The 27,520-nt window shown below is 36.4% G+C and overlaps 1 protein-coding gene across 13 annotated transcripts in view; it reads left to right on the top strand.

Annotated features, from left to right (window-relative positions):
• DMD (dystrophin) overlaps nt 1–27,520 on the top strand; it is a 990,047-nt gene that overhangs the window by 781,635 nt on the left and 180,892 nt on the right. For 11 of the 13 annotated variants that reach the window (XM_066176982.1, XM_066176984.1, XM_066176989.1 and 8 more), the window contains 4 exons: nt 12,718–12,890; nt 16,860–17,016; nt 24,253–24,373; nt 25,037–25,305. In XM_066176982.1, the coding sequence (XP_066033079.1) occupies nt 12,718–12,890; nt 16,860–17,016; nt 24,253–24,373; nt 25,037–25,305 (720 nt within the window). Of the gene's footprint in view, nt 1–12,293; nt 12,372–12,717; nt 12,891–16,859; nt 17,017–24,252; nt 24,374–25,036; nt 25,306–27,520 lie in introns of those variants that run through there. The other 2 variants (XM_066176991.1, XM_066176993.1) reach the window with 1 other exon arrangement.

Genomic DNA, 27,520 nt, shown 5'->3' with positions numbered 1-27,520 from the left:
TGATGATCATACCTTTGCTTATGGAAAAGGCTTTCCTTTTGCCTGTTTTTAATATGCAAATATATGAATTGTAAAATCATTCTTTGGTTGTTTTTTCTTTTTTCATTTCCTTTAATCTAAGATAACTTTTGCATACCAAGCATGTCCTTTGGCAAGTAAATGAATGCACAAAGAGGAAATGTAAAAGGTTTGCCATATTTCCTTTTTCATCAGCTCCTAAAATATCCTCCTACAGACTATTTTATTTCATTTTGTTTCTTATAAGGCTGCATTCCCTTGAGATATTGTTTAAGCAGCAGCTCATGTCTGTCCTCACTTGCGTGTGCCTTGGGCAAACAGCCTCAATTGCTGAGTAACAGGCATCAGAACTCTGAGTGTCAGTGTTTGGTTTTCAGGCTTTCAGCAAGATTGCAAAGGGAACACAAAGCTCCACTGGGAAATTGAGCATCAGTATTTCATTTAGTGGTACAGTTAGATTATGAAGCACTGTGTGTGAAATAGTATTTTTTTCAGAAAACTCACTGGTGTGGAAAGAGAATTCTGAATTTTCTCCATTACCAAGTCAAATGTATAGAAGCTGTTTGAAGATTACAGACAAATTCTCAAATTTGAATTTCAGATCAACCTTTTTTTTTCTTAATTTTAGAAAAAGTACCTTGGTAAAGGAGGTGAGCTAAATAAGAAAGTTGCCTTTTCCAGGGAGTTCCTCTCTTATGAGATTGGTCATAAGAGAGAAGTTTTCTCACAGTTAAGAGAGGAAAGTAAGCTTTTCACTGTACAGACAGAGGTTTTTATACTAATATTAATCAGCTGAATTTCAGTTTAACACAATAGGTATTTTAGATAAAAACAGTGTATCCAAAAGGAAGTTTTAATCTCAATAAGACTGACCACTGAATGAGTGCAGGATGCAGGTGCATTATTATCCCTTGTTCAGTGAGTATTTACTGAATAGTGACATTACTCTGTCAGTTATGAATAGGTCTGTGCCATGAGAATTCCTTCTGCACAAAATTGATTATATGTCAAGTATGTGTAGATAGAAGTGGCATTACACGGAATGGTGTAACAGTGACTATTGCTATGAGTGCCTTGAGGGGTATTGCATTCATCCTTTTTCAGCCATAGTTTGCCTAATTTCATCTTTTAAATCTCTGGGATTTCTTATGCTCAATGCACTGGGTATGAAACTTCATAAACTACTTCTGGGATATAAGTTATATTTTTACCTAGTCGCTCCCCCTCTCTTTCTCTTTCCTTTCCTCTAGCCTGTAATTCCTGTTATTAGGAATTCATATGCAGATATTAGCATATAATTTTTATAGGAATTATTTTACATCACTTCTAATAAGATAGGAAATATATCTTTTTTTCAAAGATACAAATCATATAATGTGTCTCTTCTTTTGTGCTTAGTTTTCTGGGCTTAAAATCCATACACAGGTCTTTTTAATTCTCTTATGAAAGCAGTAAAGATACTTCAAAGAGGATTATAGGAAAAATTATATCTTTTTTCCATAGGGAACATGTAACTTATGGGTTTGTTTCTGTGAGCAAGCTGTACTCCCTGACACAAAGATAGAAACTATCCATCTGTGATCATTCACATATTACACAGTAACCTAGATACCCCTGTTATCATTTTCTCACATTCATTCACTTTTTATGTACAAAAGTCTTTTGAATTAGTGGGTGTTAAAATTTGCAGAGTTTTCTAAAAATCAGAACATGTTATAGTGCAGTTGACAACTTTGTGAGAACAGTAATTGCTGTGGATGCAATATGAAGAAAGCTACAAAGTTGCTTTATATTCAGAGTAGAAATTGTTGGTGTTAATCCCAAGGGAATGCAAAGTATTTTTTTTTCCTACAAGTGATGCTTCTTTCTCTGAGCTTGACACACATAGATGTGAGCACTAATAGTGTGTGTATTGGGTTTATGTGGTGGGGTTTTGATAGCAGGGGAGTTATCAGGTGGCTTCCACAAGGGTCGATTTAGATTGGAGATAAGGAAGAATTGCTCACAATCAGGATGTTAAAACACTGGGTTGCCCTGATAGTTGTTGGAAGCCCTATGCCTGGAAACATTCAGGGTGAGGGTTAACAGGGCTCTGAGCATCCTCGTGTAGTTGAAGATACCCCTGGACTACATAATCTTCAGAGGTCTCTTCTAACCCAAGCCATTTTACGATTTTATGAAAGAGCGGGAGGAAGATGTTTTAAGAGCTGATTTTATGTTTTACCCTAATCTGATTTGTCTGGTAATTTTCCCTAGCCAAGTCTGTTTTATCCATGATGGTAACTGGTGAGTGATCTCTCCCTGTCCCATCCATGAGCCTTTTGTTTTATCTTCTCCCCCCAGCCAGCTGAGGACGGCACCTGGCATCCAGCAGGGGTCAACCCGCCACAGTGTGCATAAACAAGACATATTTTTTTTCAGAATTAAATTAAGTACGAGGCTTGTTTGTTTGTTTGTTTTTAATGTGTGTTATTTTTTTTTTTTCTGATTGAACCTGAAGGGAACCTGGGAGGACCATTTTCAGATGGCAGCAGTCCTGTTTAAACTGAACTTATCCTGCTTCTCCTGCCTACTGTCAGCAGGGTTCATACAAAAGTGGGCATTGTTGGTGTCTTTGGCTGCATTGCATGAATGCCATTCAGAAGCCTCTTGTATATACAGTTGCTGCAAAAGCTGCTGTGGGAGTAAAACAGCTATGGCAAGCCAGGTTTCTGCAATAAGTGTCTTTTCCATTTAATTTTTGTTTTTATTAAAATACGACTTTGTCTCTTGAGAAGTAGTTAGCATTTATTATGAACAATAAACTGACAGTCAGGGGGTTTTGTCACAATCTGATATGTTGTTTTTGACAGTGTCATTTCCATGATTGCCTGTGGTACTGTGAAGTGTTCTTCAGCACAATTTTTAGCTTTGGGTGGTACAACTAATGTGGCTGGACTGCATGTTTGAGCAAAGTCTTCAGTTTTCTGAGATACTTGAGCTCTGCTTCCAAGTGTATTCCTGAATTTTATGAATATGTGAGACCTTAGGTTATTTTATGAACTGTTTTCTGAAGAAGTATCTCTCAGCCTCATGTTTGTGTCACATTTAGTGTATTGTTGAGACCAATGACAAAAACACATCCAGAACTTCTGGATGTGAGAGTGACTTTGATGTGATTAGCAGTGAAGTCAAGTACTTGCAGTGTCCTGTGTCAGCACTTTATAAAGTGTTTGATAAGTAATCTTGACTGAAGAGCCATAAAAGCAATTCCAGGGACTGGACGGCATAGTTTTGAGTGACAGTAGAAGAGGCATATTTGATCTCTACAGAAACCTAAGTAGGAGCATATGAATTTCATGCAGTATTTAAGATCTGCCTGATATACTGACTTACTGACAAGAGTGCATTCTGTTTTCTGAGAGGATATGTAAGCCCTGAGTTCTTAAGTTTAAAGAGAAAGAGTCTAATTCTAGATGGGGTGTTTTTCATTTGTTTGGTTGGTTTTTTAATTTCATATATATTTGCTCTATTACCTCCATTACTGTATGTTCACCTCTGTTGCTTCATTAGTACCAAGTATACTTTAAGTTTAAAAGTGTGAATTTCACTTTTCTTCTTGCCTTTGGGTCTTAGAGCTGGTTTTCTTATCTGAATCTAGATGAAAACATTTACATGACTTCACCAGTATGACCTCTGAATTAAAATAATTTAATTTTTATTATGATAGTGGAATTATTTCTCTTTTCCTGGAATGAAGGGAAGATAGAAGGAACAAGTGAATTTCTTTTCAATTGGTGGATTTGAGAGACTCAGTGATCCAAATTAAATGGTCTTTTAATGTGAAAATGAAAAACATGAACAGAAGTTAATTTTCACCCCCAAGTAACTTGTCTCCTAAAAAAATATCTTAAGATACAAGTTTATTTCATGTCAGACTTTGCTGGTGATATCATTATTTCTCAGTGATATTTACCATTTTAACCTGATCCTGAATTTACTGTGGGAGTACATGCATCTTGCTAGTAAATCCAAGAAAATACCAAATAATTATTTTCAGATTGTAAATCTTATTCAGAGACCCCTTCATACAGGAATTCTGTTCGATTTTGCTTTTGATTTCTGGCTTCAGCAAAACATGGTTAGAATGCCACAGAAAGACCAATCAATAAGACAGTTGAAGTTGCTATTTTGAAAAACATTGATTCAAATGTATTCTTTTTTCAGGTTATGGACTTTTGCCAGTTACTTGTTTATTTCAAGGTAGTCAACATACATTATTAAATCACCTAAAATAAATCATGCAGAGCATGGTTCTGGTGTGGTTCAGCTTATTCAGAAAAACATAAAGCTATGGAGCTTTTTGGAGCTGAAAACTGAGGACAGCCTTTCTGTCAAATTCCTCACCAATGCAGCTCTCCAGTACAGCAGCAGTCGGAATGGTTGAACACCTCAGAGTGCAGGACAGCAACAGCAAGTTAACAGCCAGAAGTAGTGCTACTCTTTTTAATTCAGCTGCTGAGTTTGGGATATTGACACAGGGTGAGTTTAGGGTGGAAGCCCTGGTGCTGTAGTCAGTGTTGGTGTGAGAGGCAGCTGAGGATTTGGGGTTCGAGGGTCGGAAGGGAAAGCCCACTGAGGCAGGTAGTGGCATCAGCTTCCCCACAGGACCTTGCAGGTGGTGGCAGCTCCTCTCTGCAGCCACCCTGGTCCTGAGCCTCTGTGGATGTGCCTGTTGTTGCATTTAGACGGGAGTACATTTACACAGGGAGAGGCCATAAGTGGTAGCTTTGGCCTGTTGACTTTTCACTGAGTGTTTAATCATGTGGTGCCCCTCACACTGAGCAGCCTTGAGGTTAAAACATCATCAGGAAGGTAAAACTAACTTTCCTCGTGGCAGCTTCAACCCAGCTCATGTTAATGAGTAAACTGACCAACACTTGGTGAATTCTGTTTTGTTGTGACAGGAGCAGCCAACATCAATTGTTGAAGTGACTTTGATGACACTTGACTGCTGCACAGCAGCTTTCTCTCTGTGGTAACTTTATTGACATCTCTTGCTTAAAACCTAGGAAGTCAGAAGGTCCTGAGGCCACATTAGCATGACCTGGATTTCCACTGATAATCAAGATGAAGGGTACTTTTGCCCTTTATGCAGCCCAAGTGTTTGCCCTTCCTAGCCCTTCCTCAGGACACCTCCAGTAGGGAGGATTTGACACAAGTAGTGCAGAAGCACTGGAGCTTTTGCCACATTTCCTCTTGCATAATGCCCACCTGGTCCCAGTTAACCTGTCCTTGATTAGGAACAGTTAATTGCAGTGGATCTTGCATGCTTGTAGAGAGGAACAACCGAAAGAGCAGAAATTCCTAACTGAGATCTCATTACGTATAAAACAATATAAACTCCCTCTAAAAGGAGTCCTAAAACCATTATAGTTATTGTTCTGCTTGATCCAGTTTTAATAATGTGTAACATAGGAGGCCTCTAGTTTCTGCTTTACGTTTTGGGTTGTTCACTTTTCATAAGAGCTTATTTTTTAAAAAATAATTGAGAATCATGTTACAAAACTGGTATACCAATTATTTTTCTCCAGACATCAACAACATTACCAACAAAAACTTTAAATGTCAGGATATTTTTTTTTAAAGGAAAAGAAGATTGAAAAAATTACTTGTGACATAAGAAATTAGGGTAATGCCTTGAACAGAAATTATTTCTTTTTTAGTATAAAATGCCTTCGATTTTATGTTTTAGAAGGATCTGAAAGAGGATTGTATATGTTCATGTATTTAGGGACGGATGAATGTATATATGAGTATCAAATGAGCTAAAATATGAGATACTTTATTGTTACATGTTGGTGTACTGTGAAACAAATATACAGTTCTTTATGTACAAATAATTTTTCTTCCAGGAAAGATCAGTTATAATAAACAGTTATCAGATAGTTTTTCACTATTGGTTAGTGAAAGAAGAAAAAAACCCTGTTCTTTCATCTTTCATAAGATTTTTTATTTTCTCCAGACCTAGAGACAGTTGTGTATTTCGGCCTTTCCAGCTGTGTGTTGTAAGAGGAAATCAGTATTAATTTGAAGTACTGGAATGTCAGCAGAACTAAGAGAGGTAAATTCTCTCCAAACTGTGCAGGAGGACTTTCGGACTTTGGATGAGTAACTAAGTGGAAGTAAATGTTCCTGTAGAGGAAGATGTTCTTTGTGCTGTTACTGTTTGATCTCTGGAAAGCGGGGAGAGGGAAAAAAAAGACATACTGAAAGTAGCAGCATAATTATTTTGCTGCAGAAAGGTTGCCAAAAGATTGACAGGGTGAGTGTGCTGACAGCAAATGCAGGTGGAATGGGATCAGACATTCATTGAAGTACGGGGGTTGGGATGTGCTTATTTGGTGGGAGCAGACTACCTTCTAAAATCTGGAAAGCTCTGCTGGTTGGTAATGGGCCTTACGGTTTTGCTTTCAGAAAATTGTGTGTATGATTCTATGCACATTTATGCTGTTTCCCTCCTACTCACTCAAATCTCAAATTCAGATTTCAAAGGCAGATAGCTGAGCCCATTCTTAGACATCTCAGTAGAGGTGGCTGATTTTCTGACACACAGAACACTTGCAACTCCTACTTGAAAAATGTGCTTTGTTTGCTTTGTTGGATTGGCTTGCCTGAAAGAGAGTACAGGATATGTTAGTAAAATACATATTTATATTTTACACTGTACAGTAAAGTTTTTCATTTCTGTGGCTACAAGGAATTTTTCTTCATTACTGTAACCTCAGACTAACACGATATTTCTTTCTATTTAGGGTTTCCACCTAGATTTAATGAAAGAAAATAGACAGTGAAAATAATAATTTCCATTGAAGTCACCATTATCAGAATAGGATATATTTCTCTAGACAAGGATCAAATTCTGAATGAAGCTAAAAATGCAGAAAGATTTGTTTCTTTAAACATTTGTTTCTGTATTTTATACATTTATTCATATTTTCATTACATGTAAATGAAAGCAAGGGTTTTCTCAGTCTTCAAAAAACCTCTCCAAGAAGTCCACAAATTCCTTCCAAACGCATGGAATTAGCTAATAATTGAATACAAGTTAATTGCTAGAGGTCTCAAAAATGTGATTATTTTGCTATGATGAAGGGATAAATACAAGACCTTGTGCTATGGGGAAAAAGTTCTGTGAATAAGTATCTGCACTCTAGTACATGTTCAAATGATTGTGTTAGTGCTCTTAAAGAGTTACTATTCCAAAGCTGAGGCAGCCCAATGTAAATGAAATCAAGAAGCCCACACTGCATTTGCAGGTAGTGTCAGCAAGAGATTGCTGCATCCTTAGATGCACCAAGAAGTCTCTTTTAATCTGAATATAACCTAAATTGAAGGCTCTTTTGCCTGTTTATAACAATAATGTTATCTGAAAACAGGACCCAACTTGATAAAAAAAGCTCTTTTTTAATATTCTGTTAGATGAAAGTAGCATTTGAATATGGAGTTTGGTCACGTCTTTATTCTGGGACTTGTAGAATTAAACCATAACAATGATAGATGCAACTTACACAGATTGCTTTCTGCAGGGCAAAGTTATACTTTTGGCTTCCATTCATCAGCACTTGATTCTCTCTTAGAGGACTAGCTCTTACCCTTTTTTATCTTGAAAAATGTGTTGGGAAACCAGAAATGCCTTAATTATGTTCATAAGCTTGTCTTCACAATGGAAAAGACCTTTTTATCGTTCTTTTTAATCAAGTCATTAGCATGAAACTCAGAGATGTAATCATACCAGACTGGAATTGGGGTCATGCCATAGGCTAGCTGAATGGAAGGCTTCTTGGCATGATGATGTATAGCCATTTCACAACAATGCATTTAACTCAGTAAGTCTGCCCTTTAATTATATTTTAAATCTCATTTGAGAAGTTTTTATCATTATGTAAATTGTTCAGTGAATGGTCTCATTCTAAGACTCAATAAAAGTTTTGCTTATGGGCTGGGAGAGAAAATTACTTAAAAAGCTTGATGGGGGAATGGGGAGCATTAAAAAAAAAAAACAAAACCAACAACAACAAACAAAAAAACCCCCCACAAATCCAACAACCAGTTCTTAAAAGAACTATGACATTTAAAAGAGAGAACTTCCAAGGGATCAGAAATGCTTTGCAAACAAGCAGAAATGCTTCACTGGTTTGTTCCATCATTAATCTACATTATAGAATCTTCAGATGCAAATGTTCTCTTTCAAAAAAAACCCAAAAAAACCATTTATTTCTGTTCAAATGGTAACAACCAGCTCACAAGGAGAGTCTGCTGTAAAGCCTAGTGCAAACTGGCCTTCTGTTGCCAAAAACAAAAGAAACAGATCAAGTCCACCTTGCACTGAATCTACCACTCAGGTGTTTAAAATGCATTTGGCTTGCTGTGCTGTAGCCCTTAATTCAACATCTCTAGAACTGTAATACTCACAAAACTATTCCTCTGTCTAGCAGACAGGAGAATAAGCTGTGATCGTGAGAGTGGTACCATGTGCACGGATTTCTGTGCCTCCAAAGGCTGCTGGAGTGTGCCAGGGCACTGAAAATATGTCTCAAACTCTCTGAACCCTCACACAGAGTTTATGCTTTAGGCAGAATTAGAAATTTAGAGGAGTTTAGGTGTAATTAAATGAAATCAAGTGGGATAATTAATTTGAAATCCAATTGCTAAACTGCTAAGATGTGCTTTACAGAGCTGCAAATAAAGGAGAACTAGGGTCCATTAATTTCTTTAAATTATTGCATAATGAATTTTTTCTACCTTGTATAAACGATAAATATTTTGTCAGCTGTACTGCATTGATTCCCATGTTTTAGTATGACTCATCTATAGTCCAAGAGATAGAACTAGTTCCTTCTTTCTAGGACTTCATTTTACTTCCAGGCTACCAATCCCTCTCTGGTGTATTGCCAAAATAAAGGCAGATTTTGACATGTGTCATGTCCTTTATATGCAATGTCTACATATTGCATGTGGGATATGAAGGATATTGGCACTGATTAATTGTTTTTGCTAAGGTATCTCAAACCACATTGAATTCTTGTAGGACTAGCTGTGCTGTGTGGAAGCTGACAGAACTTCGAGTGCGTTGGATTTCACAGCGACAGCTCAGCTGAGCTTAGCAGGGCTCTGTGTAGAATAGAACCCGTGGGGCCATAGATGAATTTCTTCTGCCTAGCAGAAGAATTAGGGCAGTGAGGATCTGTGCTTCCATGGAGAATGGGAGCAGTCATTCCAAGGGGGAACAACTGAATTGAGAAAGTGAGAAATACACCCATCCCCTAGCCTTTTGGCAGCATTCGATGTGCTCACTTACCACATTGGTGTACTTCTCTGAAATCATGTGTTGTGGTTTCCAGAGCTCTGGACAAAAGTGGAACAGCCAGGGCAACTTTCCTCACCCTGTTTTGCCCAACAAGATTGTTTTCCTCAAGACAAAATATATTTCATCTCTTTATCACCCTAGTTCTGTCTCTTAGTTGCACACTTATTCTATATAATAAAATAATGTAAATACACATTTTTAAATGTGTAGAAACCTCTAATAGCCATTCAGCTAAGTTTCTACAAACACATATTATGGTGCCCTTTGTCACCTAACTGTATCATTCATCTTAATACAGGAGTACTTCACTCAGCACCTAATGGAGTTGCAGTTCTTTCCAGGAAGTTCAGCTCACTTTAAGCAGCAACTTGTGATAAAAAAGATGTTTTTCATTTTGTTCTCTGCTCCTTTTAAGAGCAGATAGCCAATCTTTTTTCAACACAGTCTCAGTAAAAACAACTACAGCAAAAATGCAGCAGGCACTCCAAGTGTAACTCAGTGGAATTATACCAGGACCGATTTTTTTTTCCTCTGTATTCTTTTCTTGTGTTAAAACACATTGGGAAATACAAAAGTGAAATAAATAATATATGTTTAAGCTATATGCTATGCTTCTTGGTGTGACATGTAATGGCAGCATACTTCCGCAAATATTTTAGAATTTTTTGAGATTAAATAGCTTTTCCTGCTTTACTGTATCAAGAAAAAGAATCTAATTCATATTCTGTTTTTAAAATGTGGGTTTATTTACTTCAGAAAACAAATAAAAGGTGTATAGATCTTTTTTCTTATATGCTCTCTGCTTCTCTTGGGATGTGTAAGTGTCACAAAGAAAGGTTCTGAAATGCACTAACCTAAATGGAACAAATATTGTTGTTGTCTTGCTTCTTTGTTGGTGTAGACTTCCTGCTTAGCTGCAATAAAGTACTTTTGGGAGCAGCAGCAGAAGTACAGTATACACAAGTAATTTGGAATAAGGAAAACTCAGTCTTGAATATTAATTTTTTGATAAGAATACTTCACTTTCCATGTTCATTGCCCACTAAACTGTCCAGATGTGTTGTGATACTATGTAGTGTTCTGAAATAAAGAAGGATGTGGTTTGCTTTTATTTTCAGAATTATGTGTGTGTGTGGAAAAAGACAAAGTGTGTAGTGGAAAGGGTTTTTTTCTTAGACTTTGTCGTATACAATGCTATGAGTATATGTGTATAAAACACCAAGAGGGCATAGATTTGACAGCTTCCTACTGTGAATAGTTATTCGGTATGTTTCATGGCACATGTTCTTGGCAAGGAAAAGAAGCAAGTTTGTAAGTTCAGTGTTTCCATCACTACCCTGAAAACTAAGAACTTTGTGAACTTTGTGCAACAGGTAGTACATGTAATTCTTTCATCCAATAATAGATTTTTAGTTTATTAAATGTATGAGGACTGTAGAACAGTACAGACATCAACAGTTAACTTTTTTACTGTGAACTTTATCCTTTCTTGCACATTGTTTCAGCTGTTTACATCAGTATTGTTATACTTAACCTAGTTTAAATAATATCTCCAAATACATATAGGGAAGGAAAGAAATTTGGTAATAGAGTATTCTTCATTCAAGTAAACAGAAATGAAGTATCACAGCTGGAAGTTGAAGCTAGCAACATTCAGACTTGAAACAAAATACAAATTTTCAAGTAAGGACATTCATACATGGAATATTGTACATTTTAATGTACTTAATGCCATTTTAAAAAATATAAATTGCCCGAACAATAAATAAATACAATGTTTATAATACAGTTGCATTCTGCAGAGTTGCCTCTGATGTACATCAAACACATCCCTAAGTATTTTACTGTTTGAATGGCAATTGGTAAGTAAAATAGTTGGAGAAAGATTCTTACTCTGCACCAAAGATGTTGCTAGCTCACCTTAAAACTTCCCCAAGTATCATGCTGGTCATTGCTGTGAGAGGTATCCAGTTAAGGACATTTGGAACAGCAGTAGGTGAACAAGGACAATCTACTCATGATTCAGTGCAGCTAACATTGCACTTAAAATATCAAATAAAACCAATTCAATTAAGAACACACCAAGTAGACAGATTGTGTGCTCCCCTCTTTCAAAGTCATTCTTCTGAAGAAAATTGCAACAAATTTCCATTGGGGACTATCTCTGATGCTCCGTTAGTGCTGGGTCTTTTTCTCAAATGCCATAAATCATTTCCTCTTCCCCACTTTATCTCTAGCACTCCCATTTCAGGCAGCAAGAAACCACCACCAGAAATCTTAGTGCTCCAGCAAATGTGGAGCTTTATTCACTCTTCATTATTTCTTTGTGTCTTTGTGTGCTTCTTTGTTGGAAAGTAAAAGTACTTTTGTGCAAATGTGGCTGCATATGAAGTACACGTACGCTCATTCACGTGCATGTTGAAATTATTATTATTATTATTATTTTTATTCCATTTAGTGACCTTGATTCAACCACTGCTCTCTGCAAATGAATCTGACCTTGTGGAGCTGCAGCATGCAAACATCTTGGGGTAGGGCAGCCAGCACACAAAGGCTGCATTGAGTGTGTGGGCAGGCAGGAATGCTGGTACCAGGCAGCTCTCTAAAGAATGTTCTTTTGGCAGAAACAGCCGTGCTAAAAATGAGGGGGAAAAAATGAATTCAAAATTTAGAGCTGGCCTGCAGTTACGAGGCGATAAGAAAAGTTGGCCGTTCAACATGAGCTGCCAGTTGCATATTCTAGGTCCTTGCTATTCTCAGGCCCTCCTACAGCCATGGCCCCAACCAGTGTTTTGATACAGCACAAAGTGGCTGTTTATTGCTATTGACTGCTGAGGCCTGTGCTCCAAAATGCGATCTGTCAACAGAATGTAAGAGAACTTGGCATTTTAAAGCCCTGCTGCTGCAGAAGCCTAGATTCCTTGGAATTGCCATGCAGCAGGACCGGTGTTGCAGTCCCCAGCTCAAACTGAAAATGTTGCACAGGAAGACGTATCATGTGAAGGTCAGATTTACCTGAGATCCTGGGGATTTGGTGTTTCTTTGCTTTTCCCACATCAGCACAGTAACCATATCTTGTCCTTGCTTTGTTGCCTGTCAAAGGCTACACCTTTAGCTTTCTAGACTTTGTTCAGTGTGCTCTGAATGGAAAAAAGGTCATATTCAATGCAAATGGCCTTCATGTGAAAGGGAAACATGGCTTGGTATACAGGACATGATATTGCTGTGAAAGGAATAATTGAAGCCTGTGCTCTGTGTTGCACTGAGGATTTTTCCACTCTTTTGAAAAATCATAACTTCTGTGATTTTTTTAAAGAAATCACATATATTGTTTTGTATTGCTTCCGTAGGAACTACAGGCAGAGATTGATGCTCACACTGACATCTTTCACAACCTGGATGAAAATGGGCAGAAAATCCTGAGGTCCCTGGAAGGCTCTGAGGATGCAACCCTGCTGCAGAGACGTCTGGATAACATGAACCTCAGATGGAGGGAACTTAGGAAGAAATCTCTAAACATTAGGTAGGACCTGAACGTAAGCAAAAGTCTACCATTGGTGTATTAGATGCAATGCCACAATTTGCAAGTAAAAAGGTTTAATTTTGTTTCTGTTAGCACTGTTTTTGTCTATTTTGAAATTAGTTGTGCTGCTTTGGATGTTGGCTTAACTTTGTAAGAATGATTAGGCTTTTTTTGGTGTGAAAATTATAGTAGAGGATTAGGATTTGAGGCGTATGATGAAATTTTGTAATTACAGAGAGAAAGATTGCCATGTTTAAACAGTAACTGTACCCCCTCTAAATGTGGATTTTTTTCTAGAACTGGGTATGAATTATCAGTGAGTCATGAAAGAAAGTGATTAAATAACCAATATTTATGATAAGCTTTATTTTAAAAACTGCTATTTCCAGTGCAAACTAATAATATCCTCACAAATGAGAAGACAAATTATTTAAGATTTTAACTGCTGTCAGGAGAATGGACAGAATTTCTAAATAAAATCTAGGGGTAAAAAAAATCCATAGGTAGTATTATAAGAGGAAACGCTTTTGTTTGCAAGGAGGAAGATAATAAATGGTAACATTACAAATTACCAGGTGGTCATTCAGGCTTCAATGGACTGAAGGTTTCCTTATAACAAAAATTGTCCAGGAAGTTTTTCTCCAGAAATGCGGCTTCTGCAATAGGCAACCCAGCTCAGTTGCACTCAGTCTTGGGCATTTCTTCATTTTCTCACCTGCTGAGTGTTGGTGGTAGTTCAAAGGGCAGAAAAAGACAGAAGTGTTTTCCAAAGTAATGTATGAAATATTAGCTTTTTTTCGGCTCAGGTCCTGAGGGAGGTCAGGCTGTGTAATGACTAAAAACATCTCCGTATCATCAATCATTAAAAATAAATGAAGGCTGTGATGTTGAAAAGATATGAGTAACTAAAGAAAAAGAGACATATTCCTCTTCTTTTTTTTTTTTTTTTTTTTTTTTTTTTTTTCCTTCTGAAGGGCAAAGGAAGAGGAATAAAACCCTTCAAACTGTGAGACTTTTTTTTTTGGAGGCATTTTTACCCATGAACTTGCTCAAAATACAGTGTGTTTTTTGAGATAAAAATAAATAGTCAGTTATCCAAATATCAGTAATTAAACATATGTGACTTTCTGTCTTTCATTTTTTGCAGTTTAATGTATTGCTGTCATTAATTGAGTCAGAAGCAGTAAACCCCAGTTATATCGCAGTGACTTCCTGCATTGCACATTCAAAGCAACAAACTTCCCCTCTAAAATCTGTGCTTCCAATAAAAGGCTTAAGGTCTTCAACAACTTATGGACTAGGATAAGAAACAATTCTTAAATTCTCAGACATTCAGTTTAAGTGTTGCTGGCCACCAGCACCTAAATGAAAAGGCTCTTCTCAGTCTGACTGTTAGGAGTTCTTTCTATCCATATCACAGAATGGAATAGCAATAAATATAACTAGCATATACCAAAACTAGCAATGCTTACACAAAAGAGGGATCAGAGAAGACATATGAAATGTTGTCCAGACATCAGACCCAGAAGTTTCTTTATTTAGTGTAATTTTTAGTCTGCTGAAACAGAAGACCCATGCCACGGATCAGCTTGGGTGGGCATTCTTTTCTAAATGCTTTAGATAAAATATACGGTAGATGTTGAAGAGTAGCCAAGGTCTTTTTCATTCCTCCCTTTCTTTCATCTTGATATGTCAGCACAGTTTATCCCAATAAAAACTTGCTTTTTTATAAATATTTTTAACTGTTTTACTATTATCTCTTTTATCTGCCCATCTTGGACACAGTGATAAATACATGAGTGTATGCATATAACGTGCACTGGTGTGTGTGTGTGCATAAACATATATTCTTGAAGCTGAAGGTAGAGCTGAACAAGACAGGTTCTGGGAAAAAAAATATCATCTAACTGGGGAAGGTCAGAGCATGGCAGCAGTAACAAAACCCCTTCAGGTCACTCTTTTTGCATTTTTTTCCCTGTAACGCCAGACCTGGGAAAATAGAGAGGAAGTGTTTGCCTCCATTTGCTGCCCTCCTCCAGAAGAGATGGAAGCTTGCCTATGCCAAGATAAACATGAGGCAAGGGAATTAGCCTGAATCAGACACTTGGCTCCTTGACGGTCTCCTGGCCTAAAGTCCTTTGGTCCTTGCTCTGGTTTTCACCTCTTATAGCTCTCCATAATTTCCCTACGTCTCTCCCCCTTGCTACTTTCAGAGGTATCATAGAATGAAAGAATGGTTTAGGTTGGCAGGGACTGTAAAGATTATCCAATTCCAACCCCCCTGTCATGGGAAAGGACACCTTCAACTTGCTCGAAGCTACATCCAGCCTGGTCTTGAACACTTCCAGGGGTAGACCATCCCCAACTTCTATGGACAATCTGTTCTAGTGCCTCACCATCCTAACCGTAAATAATTTACAACATATAAACAAATATATAATCTAAATCTTTTGGCATGCAGGGCCTTCTCTAGACTTCACTGCCTGCAGGACTGGCCTCCCCCTGCTGTGGAGCAGTTTTGCCCCAGTTCCCAGATGCCCTGTGAGAGAAGAGATCAAAAGGCCTGGTCTATGTGTGTCCTTCACATGTAGCTTTAAGTTTGAAAAAAGATATTTTCCATTAGCTCACGTATTTTGAGAGCAGCTAAACTTTCTGTCAGCATGTGGCTGATCTGTCCCTTTTCTTTCTCTTTCCTTGCCACTTAATTACCTGATATAAGAGGCTGGAAAGAAGACAGGATTCATAGAGCATTTCAGAGAAATGCAACTGTCCCTACCTTCATCAATTTCTTGTTTCCATATCCAAACCAAGTAATAAGGTTTGCAAAAATGCTGAGTCCATATTTTTTCACATTTCTTTATAGAACATTATATATAAGGTATAGGAGTAGAATTCTTAGTGTCAGAAGAGAATGATTTTATGTGCAATCACTGTAGAAGAAGATAAATGTTATATGAGCAAAGCTAGAACTTAAACAAAAATGTATGAAATAAAAGAAAATTTGTCTTTCTTTCCCTGCACATATTTTCACTTTACTGTTACGGAATACTCCTTTGATTTGAGTTACCAAGAGGATTTCTTATGTTTCCTGGAGGTGAATTAGGATTTTTTTTTCAAACCAGAAATTTAAAAATAGCATATTCTAAGTCCAGAAAGACAAAATTTTAGTGGTGTTTATCTACAGTACAGAGAAAATTGAAGATTTTATCAGTCCAGCCACAGAAAAACAGTTGCTGAAATTTAGAAGGTCAATACTTGATCCCAAAAAACACATTTATGCATATACAGAGGAAATATTTAGAAAATGTCCTTATGATGCAGACCTTTTTTGCATAAAATGATATTTTGTCTTTTAACTTTCCCAGTGTTTCAAATACTCTCATTCACACCACTGTTAAAATAGCACTGACATTTGGCTATATAGTGTATGAGGATTCCATTGGCTTTAACAATTTCCTTATGACATTTTTTTAAATAATATCATTGGTTCTCTTATTTTTAAAAGTTAAGAGAATGAATCTTATGTAAGTTTAATGGTTTGTATAGTGGTTTAGAGAAATGCTTGCTCTTCACTGAGTTGGAAAACTACTCTCTACATTTCAGGTAAATAATGTCCTAGTAATCCTAAGTGATGACTACATTTCTCATGCTAGTTCTGCACAATAAGTGTGCACTTCTAGTGTGACTGACAATTCAGCACAGCCATTACTCACTGCTGAAGAGGAAAACTAAAAAGCAAAAAAATCCCCAACCAATCAAAAACAAAAATCAGGAGATGTGAAAAAAAGCCAGGACTGTGGAACCAAATTTAAATCTGTGTTGCCAGAATCTAATTCAAAGCTACTGCAGCTATTCAAAACTCATTAACTTAATGAAACACTAGGATCTTTCTCAGTAAGTAAGCTTGTACATTTTGGTTTTTACTTCCAGTGTGCCTGAATCTATCTTATATTTAACACTTGCTTTCAGATCCCATTTGGAAGCCAGTACCGACCAGTGGAAGCGATTACATCTCTCTCTTCAGGAACTTTTGGCATGGCTGCAGTTGAAGGAGGATGAATTAAAACAGCAAGCACCCATTGGTGGAGACCTTCCCACTGTGCAGAAGCAGAATGATATTCATCGGGTATGTTTTTGTTTTCTTTAATTATCTTTTGGTCATTGCTCTCTCCTTTGCAGGCTGGTGCTGCATGACACAGTCCTTGTTGGAAAGAATTCCAGCTATGGCTTTCAAACACAGCAGAGAAAATCAGCCCTCTGGAGAAGGAAGTGTTAGCAACCATGAACTTCAGAGACCTATCACAGACAGGCAGATTTCATAGCCAGAACAATTACTAACCTAGTAATCTTTGAGGATTAAATAAGTAGTTCTGATTTTTTTTGAGATCAGGCATTCAACTTCATGTATACTTTTTGAAACCTTAGTTTGGATTTTGAGAACATTTGTGACAATAGTAGCTGGTGTCAGCTCTATTGCACAACTCCGCACCATTGTGACATTGTGACAACTGTCTGTGGTTTATAATGTTTCATCTGGGAATTTTTATGGAAAGACCATAGCAGAGCATCATATGGGGGGGCCATTCTAGACTAAAATTGGTATTAACAGGGAACCTAAATAAATTTTTTAAAACCCACAAAATGAACAACCCCCAGAAAATACTTCAGAACAATTCTTCATACAAAGATCCACAATGATTTTTTGTTGTGATGAGGGTATGCTTAAAGTATGTCTCCTGTGTTTAATCAATTCACACCAATCTGATGCTAACCCAATGTCTGCTTTCACCTAAACAGGCTTTAGTCTCATATGCCATTGAGGTCTATTCAGGTCTGAGTGTGAAATCACAGTTCTAGTACCTCTATTGCACAATATATGTTCAATCTCTCCTCTCCTTCATCTCTGTGTGTCTTTAATTCAAATAATGGCATTATAGGAGGTTTTTACTTCCTGTTTGATGTCCAATTATGCTTCACGGTGCTAACTAAAAAATTATTTCAAACAAATGTATTTTTTATTGAAAAATTCAAGTTATCAGTCTGACAGCTTGATTTCATGAGAAGAGAATATTCCAAATCCAATGATCATCCTCTCAAAGCATTGTGTTGTATATATGTAACTTCCTTTGTAAAACTTGCCACAAAAGATACTGTTTCTCAAGTTCCTAAATCTCTGATTTTATTGCTTAATGGAGATATGTGAAATAGTGCTTTAAAAAAAAAAAAAAGGATCAGTGTTTTTTTCTGTTCATCAGGTAGCTGTATATTTATATATTGTCCTAATATATATGTCCCTAATATATTGTCCTTTCTCATGGGGAAGGACTTATTTGAGAACAGATAGTGAGATCAAATTTGCAAAGTGAACATGACATATCTTGCTGCTTTAAGACCCTGAGTTTGTGAAAAGTCAGGGAATACCTTATTCAGCCAGAAATGGATTTTTCCATAGGCTCACAGGCATTCATCTACTGCAACAAACTGATGGGAAGTAGGGTCAGTATGGTTTGTCAAGGACCTATCTTCACCAAATGATTGAGAAAGCAAAAGAGAAAGATGAACAACAAACATCTCTTTCTCTCTCAGTGGCAAATTTTTCTAAGATAATATAATGCTTTTCTGCAAGGGGCATCTTTGTCACATTTCCTAGGTCTTCCCTCTGGAGAGGTGGTGTGTAGGATGTGTCTTTCTCACAAAATTTTGTGTGGGACTTAAAGCACTATCACAGAGACAGTAGGGTGAAAGCATCCATGACTTTACAGGGCAGCACCGTTCCTTTTTTCACCTTTCCCCTAAGAAAGTTAAGATGTGTGTTATATAAAACCATGAAAGTTAAAGAAGCCTGAGGTCTGTTTTAGCCATAAAGTAGCAACTTTCATAAAGTAGTTTTAAAGCCCATCCAGAATATCAGGATGAAAGAAAGAATATAGATGTTGCTTTAACTCAGTGTGACATCAGACAACTCTTGAGCCAAAACAAGAGTTAGAGAGAGATTTCTATAGAATTGTTACAACAAAACTTTTTCCATCTAAGTAATATCCAAGTAATTGAAAAAAATTTCTCCTAGACAGAAGAATTTTTTTTTTTAATCTAAAGGAATTACTTATAGTATTTTAGTATTGTAAATTGCTCTAGAAGCGGTTTAAGAGTTTCCAAGAATTCATCATAAAGGTGGCAAGTCTTCAGTGATGAACTAAGTGATCCAAACAAATGAAGTATTTAGAACTTTTAGGGATTAGAATTATTGCATAAAAGTAAGTTATCGTGAGTAGGGGCAACATGACTTTATAAAATAGATCTCACTTCTCTTTTCTAACTTCTCTGCCACTTGCAGGTAGATAACACAGAGATTTGGTCATCCTGTCTAGTATCAAAGCTAGAATGTTTTAGTTCCTTTTAGAAACATGTCTTTTTCCTTTGTCCATTCCGTATCACTTCAGAAGCATGAGTGTAGGTATGCTACTTCCCTGTGAAAAAAGGAACAAAACAGAATACTTGAAATTAATTTTCCATGTCTAATCTTCAAATATCTCTGACAGGGAAGGGAAAAACAGTCAATGTGGAAGTTGACTTCAGGTTGCCGTTGACAAAATCTGTTTGCAACGTGTTGGTTGCTTGGTTGGTTGGTTGAAGTTTTTTTTCCTCTGGGGCATAATGGACTTTGGTACTCTGAAAGTTTCTTTTAAAGAGGCAGATATACAAAGGCTATATCCAAATGAACAGCTTAGCTCATTTCTGAACATAAGGAAAATGTTTTCAAGTGTTTTCACAAGTGTACAATTATCTAGCTTAAAACTGGAGCCCAGTACTGGAAAGCTGGTTTTGAGAGGTTTGGGGCTTTGCTTAAGAGCAGAGTTTAGCTCTTAGAGTGTTGGATGTGAAACTAAACAGTACTTGTGTGTTGATCTTGATAAAAAGAATCTGCTGACTGTTCATTTTGTTCTCCTAAATGTCATTTCTGGAAATCAGTCTTCAGTAAACTGGAGAAACATCCATCAGATCTGACCAATCTTTTTAGTGATTAAAACTTCCAATTTTGGTCTTTCTTCATAAGTACAATGTTTTTCCTTCTGTGAAGAATTGTTTTTGTCAGGTAATGTCAGAACTGAACCCAGGTAAGTTCTTCACTTGAGAAGTGAATAAACCTCATCAGGGGAGTTCTATTTATATGCAGTTTAACTGATTCAATTTAGAAATATCATGATGAATGCCAATATGATTTTATGCCTGAATCCTGTTTCTAAAGAAATATTGCAAGCTGATTTTGTTTCTTTCCCTTAAAGGTAAAATTTAAAGAGCAAATATATTTAACCTCTCTATCATTCAGAAGACCATCTGGAATACCACAGAGATTCATAAAAGAGATGAAAAGAAGTCGGTTCTTACTACTTGAGTGCTCCTAGTTGCCAAGATTTGCTTTAAAATTTTTAAGAGTAGGATTCAGATGAAAATTTCAGATGCTTGAATCTGTGCCAGAGGAGAGCTTGAACTCAACTGAGAGCAGGGGTATCCATGCAGTGAAAATCATTGTTGTGTTATAAATGTGAGGTGCTTTTTAGACAAGGAAATTTGGAATGTATCCCAAATACACCCACGTAACTGCTAGTTGTTTGAACTTATATATATAGTAGGTCATTTTTTCAGTTTTTGGCATCTGAAGAAATTGTCTCTATTCCAAAATCTTAGAACTTGTGGGGAGGAGTGACGGTGGTGGCATTAGTCAATGATAAAAAATACTCCAGTTCTTCAAAACAGTATTTAATTATCTTACATTTTTCTTTGTTTTACTAAATATCATAATATTGCTTTAGTGAAATTGAATTAACAACTGTGTGCATGTTACTGTTAATCTAATCTAAGTAACTCAGGCAATCATGCAGATAGCCTGCTATGTCTTTCATTCTTTTAAGAGTTGCCTCATTTGCTGTGTAGTGATTTTATTAACAGCATAAATAGCATTTATGAACATAGAAGGTACTTATTAACAATTCCATGGAAACCCTTTCACACAAAATCTGTAGCAGCACTGCCTAAGGAGGAGTAGAGTTCCTGCTTCAAAACACTAACCAATTATGGGGGCACAGTTGATGCCTACTTTTAACGATTAGGACAAACACCGTATTTTGAAAAGCATTCTGGTTGGCAAACATGCTGAATTAATCTAACTGTACTCTTTCTCTTTAGAATACGTTGGAAGCAAAAATTCCTAGTTTTTAAATAACAGAGATTAATGTCAGTTTTACTAAAGCAACTCTTTTCTCATCATATTTTCATTTTTCAATTTAAACAGTCATTGTTTCTACATCTAAAGAGATTTAAGGACACTCATGAGGTGGTAGTAGAGGTCTGAGATAAGCTGATCGATATATGCATTATTAAAATGGTGGACAGAATGCCATTAGTGCTGTAGTGTTGATGACAAATAGACATACTTAAATAAAGTAGTTTACTTACTTTTTTGTCAGGTCATGCATTATGTGTATTCGATTTCCTCTAGAGTCACCACCAAGTGTGGAAGAAGTTAAGGAATTCAATGAAATTAGCCTGCAATCATTAGTTGTACATTAGACATTCATTGAGGCTAATTCTGCTTTCAGTGATGGTCTAGTTATTATAAAGATGTATTTGTCAGGGCTCTAGATAGATAAATTTCTTCTTTTTTTTCCTCCAAAGAAACAGAAAATGTCTTTTTATTGCTACTTATGATTTTTACTGGTAGTGTATACATATCTCGCAACAAAACTTTAATCCAAAAAGCAGCTTTATCTTCATACAGTAAAAACTTTTTTTGGAATGGGTTAGTATGAAATGAGCATTCATTATTTTTAATGCTGTTCTGTGCTACTGCTTCAGCCTCATGTTTTTTTCATCCTCTCCTTTTCAAATTTCTTTAATTGAAACATATTTTAACTCAGTAAAAATCTGCAGATCAGAACTAGGGAAGGAGATGAGAACTGTAAATAGATCTCAACACCATACTGTGTATTATTTTATAAATCAGGATTTACAGACTATAATTGCCTCCACCAGCTCCAACATTCAGAGTGGAAAAGTTGGGGGAAAAAAGTTTTACACAGTGCCTCAGTTTTCCTTTAATAATAAAGACACGTTTTCTGTTTGTGACAAAATACAGAATGTGCAATCAGAAGTTCCTATTAGCATTTCTCTATTGTTTTCAGGAAGATACAATGAATCCTGCCCACAGGGTTTATGGGATTCATTGCACATATGTTCTCCTTCTGTTGCGTAAGACATACAGGAGGATTGTGGCTTTGAACCTTTTCTGGAAAAATAGTGCCACTCGGTGTATTTACTGCTGTAGTTTTCTGCAAAAACAATACAAGCTGAAAGAAGGTATTTTTTGTCTTTCTCCTGGTGTGCACATGCATAGAGCCAGGGGTGACCCGTCTGCAGCAGCAGCAGCACTCCTTACAGCAGGACTGCTCACTCCCAAATGCATAATTCAGAGGTGTTTCTGGCTTTTAACTAGCCTCCACATCAGTGTGTCTCTGTGCTCCCCTGGAATACTGGTGGCTCCTTCCTGCTCTTGGTGTGTGTTTGCAGAAAAGACCTTTGTCCCAGTGCTTCCTTTTTCACTGGTTTGGGGCACTGACATTTCTGAAAAATAATACATCTTTAGAAACCTTTCTAAATCGTATTATATCTTTAGGCTCTTACACCATTTAATGCTTAAAAAACACTGGTTTAAGTGAGTTTGACTGTTGATGTTAGTTTTAACACTATCAGCAGAGAGCAAAGCACACAGTCCATGAAAAATTACTGTGCTGGATTTTAAGTTACGCTTCTTTCTGGCTTACTTAACCTGCAGACCTGCCACACCATTCTAGTGGGACAGGATGATGTGAGATGAACACGAAGGCTAATTGAAGGAATAAATTTTCCTCATTTGGAGGCATGAAAAAGTCTTATTATATTTCCTCTTTCCACTGCACTTCGTGCATGAGTCAAGTATGAATTATAAGAATTATAAACCTAAAAATGTCTGAGTTTCATATTTTCCTTCAGCCCTCTAGTAACTCCACTCAGTTTTTACGGAAAAAGATGTCCAGTGGTAGTTTACTTGTTAATACACAGGACACTTCTTTATTTGTGAAAATTGGTATTGTTTTTAAAGGTCAACATGTTTGTTTAAAGCATTTATCTCAGATATTAGTCCAATGACAGATTCTCTTATGATAGCAGATAGACTGTGAATAGATTCCAGTCCCATTATTGTCCTTGACACAAAATGAAGAATTTTGCTTTGTTATTTCCTTCAACAAAGGAGACTTTGCTGAAGGGTTTTCCCAAGAACATTCACAAACCGTATGGTCAGTTCTTGACCATTTAATAATAAAGTGTATTTAAATTTTATAGAATAATGTAGTTATTTCCTTAAGTTTACTTTCCTGAAATGTGTTAAGAACATTTTACCTGTGAGTGCTCATATTATAAACTGTACATGTTCCCACTATTAGTTCTGGTAGGTATTTCCTGTACAGAGAGTCACATACCAAATATTATTCAAAGTGTAATGAACTTTTTAATATTGAAATTATAATCCTTCATTAGTTCGCATAGAAATACAAATTTTGTTTAATAATTAATTTAACTGAACTGGTGAATTTATTATGTTACAAGCTTATATAATGCTGCTGTTGTAATGAGAATTTTCTAATCCCTGCAGTAAAATATCTGTTTTCTACTCATGGCATATGGCTCTCCTTTTTGCAGTATTGTGTTTTGTGCTACACTGTACTATTAAATTACCTGCGTATTTTACCTCTATGCAGCTGGAAGCAGTATGCATTCAACAGTGTTTCATAAATGCAAAAGAAAACATTGAAATAAAAGAGTGTTAAGGACCATTTAGAGAAATTCACTGCAACATAGAGAAGAACCAATGCAACATGCAACCCTCAAGCTGGGTTTCATCTGCATTTTTGTGTAGTGTACATTTGGAACCAGATTAAGAGACTCTTATATTCTCATTAAGAGAAATAGAGAAATGAAGAAATAAATACTGAGATATGTATACATTCAGTGACCTACCAAAGCTTCTAATACTTATCTTGAGTAACTTACTAATGGTCATTCAAAAGCAGGGTGTAGAAGAGAGTAAAAGAGTAAAAGGAGCTGTTGCTGATGAAAGAAAAATGCAGTGTGCTGACAGCACATTTGCTCTTTTGAATACATAGTGATTTCAGGTTAAGAAAAAGCTGATTCTTTTAATTTCTGTACATGTGTTTTATTGCTTCTTATCGTACACACACTGAAGCTGTTGCTGGAAATGTTGTTCTGGCATTGCTATTCTGACTTGGTATTTCGTTATAGATCCACTTACAATAATTTTGTTTCCTAGACCTTCAAGAGGGAGCTAAAAACAAAAGAACCTGCTATCAGAAGTGCCCTTGAGACTGTGAGGATCTTCCTGGCCGAGCAGCCTGTGGAGGCAGTGGAGAAGGTCTGCCCAGAGCCCAGAGGTAATTGAAGCAAGAGCAGGGTAATAACACGTTGCTGGGAAGATCAGTGATGATCAGTGATGATTAAATAAATCCTGCCAGCCGCTCTGAAAGCATTCCTTTTACACTCCGAGCTGAATGCCAGTATTCAGAAACTAAGCTAAAAATATAGATGAAAGCAAGCCTTAGCAATCCTTCTGAACGCTGTGGTACTAAATAGGCATGCATATTTATAAGCAGATTTTGAAACTGCCTTTAAACCTTCAGGACCTGTCTATAATTATAGCCTCATTTGAGGGCTCAAAGCTGCAATTTAAGCTAAAATTCACCTTGTAGTCTCAGTACTACAGGAGATCCCAAATCCACCTAATTGCAGCAAAAGCTTCACAGTGATTAATATTTATCTATATGCAGAAATATCGTGCTGAATCAGCTGATAAACTTCTAGCTACACCTTGCAAGTTTCAAAATGCCTTTATGTACTTAAATGCATATTTTGCTGATTTTTATGGTGGCAGGAATTTAGTTTTTTAAGACATTTTGAAACAAGAATTCATGAATAAAATCTCACAGGTGCCTTTGGTTATGAGGAGTTTCTTTCTGAGATTTGAACTTATCCAGATGCCAACTGGATATATTCTAAGACAGAATAGGTCTTAAAAGCCTCTTCACTTTCACATTTAGATCTGTCACCTGAGGAAAGAGCCCACAATGTCCCTAAACTTCTGCAAAGGCAATCAGATGAGGTCAGAGCTGAGTGGGATAAGCTGAATCTACAGTCTGCTGATTGGCAAAAGAAGATTGACGATGCTCTGGAGAGGCTGCAGGGCCTTCAGGAGGCAATGGATGAGCTGGACCTGAAGCTGCGCCAGGCTGAGGCTTTCAAGGGATCCTGGCAGCCAGTGGGGGATCTGCTGATTGACTCCCTGCAGGATCACTTGGAAAAAGTCAAGGTACGTGTCAAGTATCAGTATTTCTGAGTGTAAAATAGTTCATTGCATGAATGCCCATATCAGTAATTATCTTTTAGAGTGAGAAATTCATATCTTTGTGCCATAGTGATTTATATTAAAAAGTGCATGAAAAAGAGTTTTAGAATTTCAGTTCAAATGCAATGGGATCCTCATTGAGAATGTCTACTCTAACATAGGTAAAAGCAGTATAGAAATCTATAAAAATTCTCAGCACACTCACAGTAAACTCAAGAGATGCAAAATTGGCAGTTAAAGAAATCAAAATAAAATTGATAGGAGAATATATGATAAAAGACTAATGAATTTTTTTTCTTTATTATATTTTCTTAGGTATGATAAATACGTAATTGTTTCTATAATCGTGGAACAGAATTTAAATAATTTAAAATATATGGTTCTTCATGATGGTGGTATTTGCTCTGTCTTTTTTTTTGATAAATAGGCTTCATAACTAAAGATAGTCTTTAAAAAAAGCAGCAATCCTGGAAAAATTGTCGCTATTTTCTAGAACTTAATGCTTATCTGCTTTTAAGGGTTGTTTCATAAAATCATTGCTTATGGAGAAACTTGGGCAGATTTGGCCTCTTTCAGCATGACTGCCATGGACAGACTTGATAAATAATACAGGATTCCTTCAGCCAGAGCACAATAGAGGCAGTTGCCATTTTGATAAGAACAAAGTGCCTCTGTTCCAGTCACATAAATGGGAATCATCAGTCATTTTGAAAGAGACCTGAGCAAACTGTTATTTTCTCTAGATGAACATTAGGATCTAAGATAGAGGAAATATAATGACTAATGGCAAGAAAAAAATACCTCTAAAATCAAATGTAGTTTGTTAAAATCAAAGTCCTTGAGTTTTAATCACACGGAAAGTTTAATGAGTGTCCTGTGCAGATGCTGTACAAGAACAAATGAAATAGTTAGTAGCTGATGAACAGCTAGCTGCAAAATTTGTTTACCTTCATTTAAATTCATAAATTAACAGAAAAAATCTATTTATAAATTCTCTGAATGTACTGTTACAACCATGGGGTTTTTTTTGTTTTTCTTTTAATTTTGAAGAAGTTATCCTGAACAGAAACACTGAATCTCTGATATTACTGGAAAACAAAGCAAGTCATTTAATTCTAAATCTATGAGCAGGAGTGTTGACACCATAATTATAGCTCTGAGTGCTGTTATGGTTTTAAAAATAAATGAATACATTCTAGATAACATGACTTAATAACTGATTCACTTAAGAGTTAAATTCTTTTCCTTGGCAAATGTTTCAGTTAAAAGCTAAATTTGTTGAAGTTATGAAGCCTTCAGTTAAAAGTTGTTAATAAAAAGTAAGGGTTTTTTCTTTATAAACTATATTATCATCCAAACATTATCCAATCGATGGATTATCTATATCTCTTCCTTGCTCTGGTTTTCATGATGAGCATCACAATTACTGATGTTACAGTATGAGGCAAAGTGTCTAATTTCTCTCTATACATCTAAGAAACCCAAGTGTCTTCAGAGCAGATCTTGAAAACATTGGTCATATGCGATTGCATTTCTTGCAAATCCTTCTCTTAATTTGGATCACAATAGCTTTCCCAAACCTAACCTGACAAATAACTTCCTGGGGAATGTGTTTAACTTAGTGCCATTTGTCACTGTCCTCTTTAGTTACACTTGCTGGAGCTGCTAAAGTCATGGTATAACTTTGAACTCACGCTAAATAGTGGATCCTTAGTCAGTATCAATGTATTATTATTATTATTATTATTATTATCATTATCGTTATCGTTATCATTATCATTATCATTATTATTATTACACATGCTTCATCTGCATTAATGTAAAAGTTGGTGTTGATCTCTGATTGAGAACAAGAGATAGTTTCACCCATCTGCTCCAAAGGATGCAGCCTAGACTAGACGCTATCAATAACCAAAGTATTCTTCAGACCTCTATGCTGTCATCTGTTATTCTCCCTTTTTTCTTCTCTCATATGAGTGATCTTATCTGTAGACTGAAATGTAACTTCCTTTCCTAATAACACACATTCTTTCTGTCTCCTTTGCAAGCATATCTTTCTGTCCAGTAAAATCCAAACCATCATTTAACTGCCTTAAATTCAGTTCAAGCCCAAATGAATCTATTTTTTGTCCCTTAATATCCATTGCCTGATCAGTTTGATTGTAGCTCAGATCATATT

Source organism: Chamaea fasciata, unplaced genomic scaffold (genome assembly GCF_029207755.1).
Source record: "Chamaea fasciata isolate MVZ Bird 193981 ecotype frontalis unplaced genomic scaffold, bChaFas1.0.hap1 SCAF_2, whole genome shotgun sequence".
Lineage (NCBI taxonomy): Eukaryota > Metazoa > Chordata > Aves > Passeriformes > Sylviidae > Chamaea > Chamaea fasciata.
This window is presented reverse-complemented; position numbering and strand designations above follow the sequence as displayed.